Source organism: Podarcis cretensis (assembly GCF_951804945.1).
Source record: "Podarcis cretensis genome assembly, chromosome: 9".
Lineage (NCBI taxonomy): Eukaryota > Metazoa > Chordata > Lepidosauria > Squamata > Lacertidae > Podarcis > Podarcis cretensis.
Genome location: NC_137178.1, coordinates 38,671,158 through 38,679,114, shown reverse-complemented (window position 1 = coordinate 38,679,114; position 7,957 = coordinate 38,671,158). Strand labels below are relative to the sequence as shown.

At 42.2% G+C, this 7,957-nt stretch overlaps 1 protein-coding gene across 4 annotated transcripts; it reads right to left on the bottom strand.

The window, feature by feature from the left end:
* Positions 1 to 28: 28 nt before the first annotated feature.
* LSM6 (LSM6 homolog, U6 small nuclear RNA and mRNA degradation associated) lies at positions 29 to 7,941 on the bottom strand. Of its 4 annotated transcripts, none has more exons than XM_079990634.1 (4): positions 7,806 to 7,941; positions 5,171 to 5,282; positions 1,569 to 1,682; positions 29 to 303 (listed from the first exon to the last, which is right to left on the bottom strand). In XM_079990634.1, exons 2-4 carry the CDS (start codon positions 5,262 to 5,264, stop codon positions 269 to 271), a joined length of 243 nt encoding a protein of 80 aa, XP_079846760.1. In that variant the 5' UTR covers positions 5,265 to 5,282; positions 7,806 to 7,941; the 3' UTR covers positions 29 to 268. The 4 variants fall into 4 exon arrangements, with proteins under 4 accessions (XP_079846760.1, XP_079846762.1, XP_079846761.1 ...); XM_079990636.1 differs by lacking the exon at positions 7,806 to 7,941 and adding an exon at positions 7,400 to 7,704; XM_079990635.1 differs by lacking the exon at positions 7,806 to 7,941 and adding an exon at positions 7,137 to 7,279.
* Positions 7,942 to 7,957: the final 16 nt, after the last annotated feature.

The following is a 7,957-nucleotide window of genomic DNA, read 5'->3' as shown; positions in this document are numbered from 1 at the left end:
TATAAAATTAGCTTAGAGCATAAACAGATCATATTCTTTTCCAAGTTTATTTCATTTCAAATTATAACACAAGATGTATTCCAAACTCTGTCAGCAATATTCCATTTTGTTTTTACATATAAAAAATAACAACCATCCTTTCTTACAGGCCACGTAACTTTTACAGCAAAATGAAATAACCTTGTTCACTGAAGAATTGCCAGTAACAAACAAAATAATGTTAAGAAACTAAAGTTGCAATACAAAAATGTTCCATCTTCAGGTATGCTCACATTCTCCTCTTCTGTGTACTTATATACAAAACTGTTTAAAAGGAGGAAAAGACAATTAGGATGTTTTGCATAAATGTACTTGTATATATAATAGGTATAATTATAACAGCTACAGTCCATAAACTTAATATTATTGCCAGAAATACTGGTTTGATCCAAAAATACCGATCACTGATGGAAACAGTTTTACATCTCGTACTATAACACTGTGAGAAAAGTAAAACAAATCCAAAGAGGTTTTGCTACTGAAACCTTTTGTATGAAACCTGCTACAAAACTGATTTCTTATAGAATCATGTGACATTTTGAATATTTGCACCAACAGTGCTAGTATAGCAGCTTCTGTCTGTTCATTATTCCTTGGAGCCAATGCTGTAGTATAGCTCTAAAGATATTTTTCTTTGTAAGACAATGAAAAATCTTAGTAGTAAGACTAACGCAATCCTAAAAGAGGATGATCCTGCCAGGACTAAACATTGTTAAGGCCCACTGATTACAATGCAAGCTATTTATGCATGTGCTCAACTCTCCCATTGAAACTAAAAGGGCAAATGCCTAATGCTCCCATTGAAATTAGAAGGGCAAATAACTAAATATGTACAGCATATGAAACATCCATTAAACTTAAGGTGAGCCATCATACTAAAGAAGCTCCTAGCTGCTAGACTGCTCCAAAAGTTTCAAGTGTCCATACACTGCAGGGTCTATTGTTTCTTTGTTTTAAATATTTATATACATGCATTCCCACCAACCCCGGCTTAATTTACCTGATCCTAGCATCACTACTAAAATAACTGAAGTTATATCACTGCAAAGATTAAGAAAGCCTATTTTTCCAACTCTGTAAAACCTGGTGCAACCACCAAGAAAGCTAATGGAAAATGTTTGAAGGGAAGCACTGCCGAAGAATCTATTTTCCAATCCCAGGAACAATTCCTAAAATGTAAAGTAAAAATAAAACAAACCACCACTGAGCTCCATACTCTTGACTTTGAGGGCAACACAGATCACTTATTACCTTTTCGTAAAGCCTCACTTGAGTTGAAATATTTAATCATACCTCAAATTCTCTCATTTGTACCAGAACATGAGGCAAGAGGAAGGTGTTGTAACATGTCATTCTGCATGAGGCTTTACAGAAGCCAAACATTTATGGATGCCTGCTTACTACATCTAATTCACCATCAAAAGTATGTGCATGAAGAGCCATTACCTAATTTTTTAAAAAAAATCTTCCTTCAAAACAACTTGGATAAATCCACCAAAACCCAGTATCTTCCAATTAAGCATACTTACCATTGTTTCCTCTGATGAAAGCATCCCCATATTTATTCTTTAATTGTCCATTTACATACTCCTCTGTCTGCTCCAGAGCTATATTCATGTACCCATCCAAGCAAGCCAGAACACCTAAAATCAATGAGACCCACAGAACTGCTTAGACTTCAGAGCTACATTTTTAAATCAAATGTTGTATTAAAAATTCAGTACAAGTACAGTACATTATTGCAAAAAAATGACTAGGGAAGCAGAAGTGTAGAACTATAGGTTGTTATGGTAAAAAGAATTGCCACGTCTTCCTAGAAACTGATTAAGACTGCAATCCTTACCCTATTTCCTAGGAGTAAGCCCCATTGACTTCAATAAGACTTGAATCCAAGTAGATGTTGTTAGGATTGCACTGTAAGTCACTATCTGTAATTTAGCATATGAAATGTAGTATCACTGTAGCAGAACCCTTTGCCACAAGATCAATAGTTTCTTCTCTGGAGCCTGGAAAGGTTATCCTTCCATTTATGGATTATCTAGAGACTACTGTATCTTAACATTCTGCAGTAAGTTGTCATGAATTTGAATGGACATTGGCTCATCAAGTTTAACTCATATGGTATGGCATGTATTTTATGTTTTCATATTGCAAACCACCCTGCGATCTTTGGATGAAGGGTAGTATAGAAACCAAATAAATCCGAATAATAGAAGGAAGCAGCCATGTACACAAGACCAAAAGTCTCTTATCACTGAAAACTGGAATACTACAGCTATAACAACATTTTAGGTATACAATGTGGGAAAAGTTAAACTAAATTATAAAGTTATCTAAAGAGATAATAATTTAACAGGCAACTTTTGTTTTAAAAGTGTGTAGTATTAAAAATGGGACACTGGTGGTGCTGTGGTTTAAACCACTATGCTGCTTGGACTTGCCAATCAGAAGGTCGGTGGTTCGAGGCCCCACAATGGGCTAAGCTCAGTTCGGTCCCTGCTCCTGCCAACCTAGCAGTTTGAAAGCACACAGTGCAAGTAGATAAATAGGTACTGCTCCGGCAGGTAGGTAAATTGCATTTCTGTTCGCTGCTCTGGCTTTGCCAGAAGTGGCTTAGTCATGCTGGCCACATGACCCAGAAAAACTGTCTGCGGACAAACGTCGGCTCCCTCGGCCAGTAAAGATGAGCGCCGCAACCCCAGAATCGTTTGCGACTGGACTTAACTATCAGGGGTACCTTTACGTTTAGTATTAAAGATAGCTATTTAATATTACCTTAGAATGCAAACAAGATTCAGATTCAGAGGAAGGCTTGAGGGGGGAAATGCTATGAGTTTATTCTAAAATATGTAATGATTTTGTGGGGTTTAAAAAAAATAATGTTGTATGAAATATTTTAAAAATAATGTCCTGCCAACATATTTCAGTTACAGTTGTACCTTGTTACAGTTACAGCGGTACCTTGGTTGTCTAACTTAATCCTGGGAGTCCATTCGACTCCCAAAACAGTTCGAAAACCAAGGCGCAGCTTCTGATTGGAGGCAGGAGCTTCCTGCACTCAATCAGAAGCTGCATCGGAAGTTTGACTTCCGAGAAACATTTGCAAATCAGAACACTCACTTCCGGGTTTGCAGTGTTCGGGAGTCAAAAAGTCCCGAGTACCAAGGCGTTCAACAACCAAGGCAAAACTGTGTTCTTAAACCAAGGTTTCAACCAGTTTCAAGTAAGTCCTAATGATTTTAAAGGGTCTTACTTTCAAGGTAATATGATGAAAATTAAGATACTGAAGTTGAGATCATAGAAGTATAGAATTATAGTGTTGGAAGGAACCCTAAGGGTCATCTAGTCCAACCCACTGCAATGCAGGAATCTCAACTAGATCATACTTGACAGATGGCCATCCAAGCTGATTAAAAACACTACCTCTCAGGAGAATATGCTCCACTGTCTACATACCGTATTTTTCGCCCTATAGGACGCACCAAGTTTTCAGGGGGGGAAATCAAGTAAAAAAATATGATTCCCCCCCGCCCCGCAGCTCTGGGAGCAGTGGACAGGCTGCACGCAGCCTGTGCGCTACTCCAAGACCTTCTCCCTGCATTTGTGGGAGGTGGCGGAATTCCCCCACCTCCCGCAAAAGCCCACAGGAGCCCAGCGTGACTCCTGCGGGCTTTTCGACCAGGAGGGAGAAGGGACTGAAACGGCCAGTCAGTCCCTTCTCCCTCCTCGGGGAAAAGCCCCCAAGAGCGGCGCGCTCTTTAAAGGGTGCGCGGCTCCTGCAGGCTTTTCTAGGTGGGGGAATTCCCCCCCCTCGTAGAAAAGCCAGCAGAAGCCATGGAGCCCCTTTAAAGAGCGCACGGCTTTTGCCTGCTTTTGCGGGAGGTGGGGGAATTCCCCCATCTCCCGCAAAAGCCCACAGGAGGGTTGGAGAGTAGCGGGAAGGCGTCGCGCGCCTCCCCGCTGCCCCCCAAACTCTGGGGCGGGTGATGGGGGAAGCGCTGCTTTCCCCACTGCCAGCCTCAAAGAGCAGACTCTCCTGGCTTCAGCGGAAGCAACGCGAAGCCTCCGGAGGCTTCGCGTTGCTATCGCTGAAGCCAAGGAGCCTGCATTCGCCCCATAAGACGCACACACATTTCCCCTTCATTTTTGGAGGGGGAAAAGTGCGTCTTATAGGGCGAAAAATACGGTACTCTTAAAACAAAAGTCCCGGCTGCAAAAGGTAACCTTGGCTAGGTATTAGAAAGGTAACCTTGGCTAGGTATTAGAAAGCTAGACATATCTCAAGGAAATCAGAAAAGCAGACCAAGGTCTCGGATCATATTTATCAAGAGAAGTTTTTAATGTGTGACATTTTAATGTGTTTTTAATCTTTGTTGGAGGCTGCCCAGAGTGGCTGGGGGAACCCAGCCAGATGGGAGGGTACAAATAATAAATTATTATTTTTTATTATAAAAGGCTGTTATTGGAAATGTGGCAAAAAAAAATTGTGAATACCTTAAAGTAAACTTTATAAGTAGAACTGTATCTTCTCTCTCAATGTAAAAAAGGGGGAAACCCTACAAACTTGTAGCCTTCATCTTGTGTTTGTCAAGCATTAAATGGTCTCTTTCCTAGAATCACCTCTAGTATGGTAGTGGTGCAATGAAAACCTCACTCCTGAAAAGATGTACAGTCTCAAAGTTGCCCATCAACTTTCTTCTTAGCTATAGAATCCTTTTAAATGAAGTGAGTTCTTGGGAAATTTAAACATTTAATTTACACTCAACATCTTCAGAAAGAAGGTCTAGTATTGGTTAGAAATGTCATCACAGCCTCATCCTCATTTGTAACACCAAGTAGGCTTAGAATTTAAGAAAATCAGCTAGGGTTGCCAGGCTTACTGTTCAAAACAGCAAATTCTCAATCCAAAAAGTTTGGCTAGGATGATAAAAAGATTCCAGATGTGGGGACTAAATTAATCTCACTACTCCTACCTTTGTATATATAACCCATAATGCCTGAGCTTGACTGTGAAGAACTCTCCAAGAACAGGCCAGGATCATAATCCAAATTATATTGGTTCCTTTCTTCCCAACTCAAAGATCACATAAATATATCATGATGACTGGCGCACAAGACTGACAGAACTTACCTCGATAATCAACTCCAGAATTCAACTTTACAACAACTGGTCTCCCAATGATTTGTTTCAAGAAATCACTTGGAGTTTGTTTCCGTAAACTCATTTTGACAGATCTGGGAGGCTAAAGGAAACAGAAATAGGAAAATGGTTGAAATGCAGAACTCAAAACAGCACAAACAAATGCTCAACAAACAGAGGTAGGATGCTGGCTCTGTAAAGTGATCATTTGGGAAATAAATATCAAACAAGAGGATAAAGCAAAATTTTTTTTGAAGCGAGGCTTTTGAAACTGCAATTCTACAGCCATTGCATGAAACTACTCTCAACTACATACAGTTTGATATTCTTAATAAGAAGCTTATCTAACACATCTGTTCACAACACACCATCATTTGAAAACATTCAAAGTACTCTGGCATGCCTTTATTCTGTCTCTGTAGTTTTTCTACAAAAGAACTTCACAGTATTGTGGAATTCAGATTCTTTTTTTAACATAGTGACTATGGATTTATAAATAAATAGCTAACTGAGGAAGCACAAGCACAGGCACTCTCATCTCATGTACACAGTGGCGTAGCGTGGGGAGTGCAGGGGGGGCCGGCCGCACCGGGCGCAACATCTGGGGGTTAGGGTTAGGGGGTACAAATCCACGGGTTAGGGGGCGCAAATCCATGGGTTAGGGGGCGCAAATTACTTGCCTTGCCCCGGGTGCTGACAACCCACGCTACGCCACTGCATGTACAGCTAATTCAGAACTTTCATTATTTGAAGGCAGTAACATACTGATGAGTGAAATCACTCCAAAGTTACATTGATATAATCGTATAACAAGCCTAATTTGTTAAACGTGTAAATAACCATCTAAAACTTCAGATCCATTTAGTAAATTATTGTTTTTGCAACTGGATACATGTTTCCTAGAAGCACAAGTTGGTGTTGGCAGTATTTCCTCAAATATCACAATAAATATGATCTATTTAAAGTCTCTAAATCTGCTTTTCTTTTGAATATCCTGAACTCTGCACTTTTTGCTAAATCAAGTCAACTTATGCCCATTTCACAATATCCATAGCAGCCCAGATGTAACATACTAGAAGCCTACACAACACAACTGACCTAACTGGGATTTATGCTGTAACAGATTAGGGCTCCTGCCCAAGAACATCAGCAAAGGATTCATCAAAATATTTTCTTCATTTATTGCCTCTAATATGGTGTTCTGGATTTTTAAGAAGTAGTTTTAACTATTCTTATTTCCCTTTTCTATTTTCACCATCATTCACCAGCAAAAAAATGATGACAGTCACAGATAACCTAGAAATGAAAACCTACAAGTGGACAGGATGCACAAGGTTTCTGCATGCAAACAAACACAGGTCAGGCCCATTCATTCATAAAAGCTCCAGATGACCCAATTATTTCCAAGACAGCTAGAGGTAATATCATTATACTATGCTTCTCTGCAGCAGCCCTGGCAACCTTGGACACATGATGTACAGTGTATATGTACCCTAGGAAAACATAGGGCATACTTAAGTGTCCACAATTTTCCATCAAAATGTTGAGCATAGACCAATCAGACATCTGGATTATAAAATTCACAAGCAGAGACTGGAAGAGCTGCTTAAGGAAAATGAGTCAAGAAGCCTTGCAACTTAACATTTAGCACTCCCATAACTATTTTCTGGGACTCCTCCTGGAGTCCTGCTGGTGAAGGGTGGGTAATAAATTTAATAAAACTTAATAAAATCAAAGTATCTTGTGGGTGCATACATAGAACAGCACCAGAGGAAGCTTTCCAGGAAACATTTGCTGAAAGCACCTAACAAGAGACCTAGGCTCCTTGACCTATCGCCATTTGGGTTATTTGGCATATGCAATCCTTGTGAAGGGATTAAAAAAATGTCGCTTTCAAGTGTATTCCTATTCTACACAGATGTAAGAAGTTTGCGCTTGGCAGTTATTTTGTTATTACCCGCGTGTGCTCCTGTAAAGGCCACTGTGACAGGTGTGTGCCCGTGTGCTGTACAGTAGTGACCAAAGGGACGTATAGGAAGTGGGTGGGTGTGTCAGGTTCAAATTACTGCCCAACTATTAAAGAACCGCCGGGTAACACCGGGCCAGCCCCACCGGCCTCGCAGGTTTATTGTGAGGATAACGTGAACTTGGGGAGGGAGAAGGTGGAATGCAGAACTGCAGGAGATTAATTAATAATTCACAATTTGCGCGAATTTGAACCCTCTCCGCTGCCAGTCCTTCTGTGGGGTCGTATACCGTTAAGGCACCCAGCTAAGGGCTGAGAAGCCGAAGCCCACACAATGCGACGGCCAGGGCCGCAGTCTCCCGCATTGGGGGGGGGGGTGGCACTTGACTCCCAAGCCGGCAGGGTCTAGGAAACCAGCGTCCAGGGCCCCCTCGTTAACAGGGCGGCTGGGAGGCGCTGAGGGAGAAAGCGGCACCCTCGACGGCCGCGGCTTGCGAAGGGAGCGGCCCCGCGCGCAGGCCCTGAGGGAGGCCGCGGCCTAGAATGTTCCGCCACAGCAGCGCGCGCGCGGCCTCTCCCCCCCCCCCCCCTCCACCAACCGCCACCCCTCGCGCCGCCGCTGCCCTGGAGTTCCACGCTTGCCCGCCCTCAGTCACTCACCCGCGCTTCCTCGCGTTACTTAACTAGCTCGGGCGGTTTTTCCCGAACGTAAAAGAAAGATGATGGGCTGTTCGCTCCGCCAATCAGCGCGCTGCAACTTCGCGGCGCAGCTACGGTGCCCCGACCCGACCAAAAGTCTTCGCTTCCTCCGC

Bases quoted from the DNA above. Each gene is read 5' to 3' on its own strand.
- LSM6 (XM_079990634.1), bottom strand. From the start codon at position 5,264: ATGAGTTTACGGAAACAAACTCCAAGTGATTTCTTGAAACAAATCATT. The intron at 1,683-5,170 runs GTAAGTTCTGTC...CATTGATTTTAG, and splicing joins TTCTGGAGTTGATTATCGAG to GTGTTCTGGCTTGCTTGGAT. The intron at 304-1,568 runs GTAAGTATGCTT...CCTTTTAAACAG, and splicing joins TTTCATCAGAGGAAACAATG to TTTTGTATATAAGTACACAG.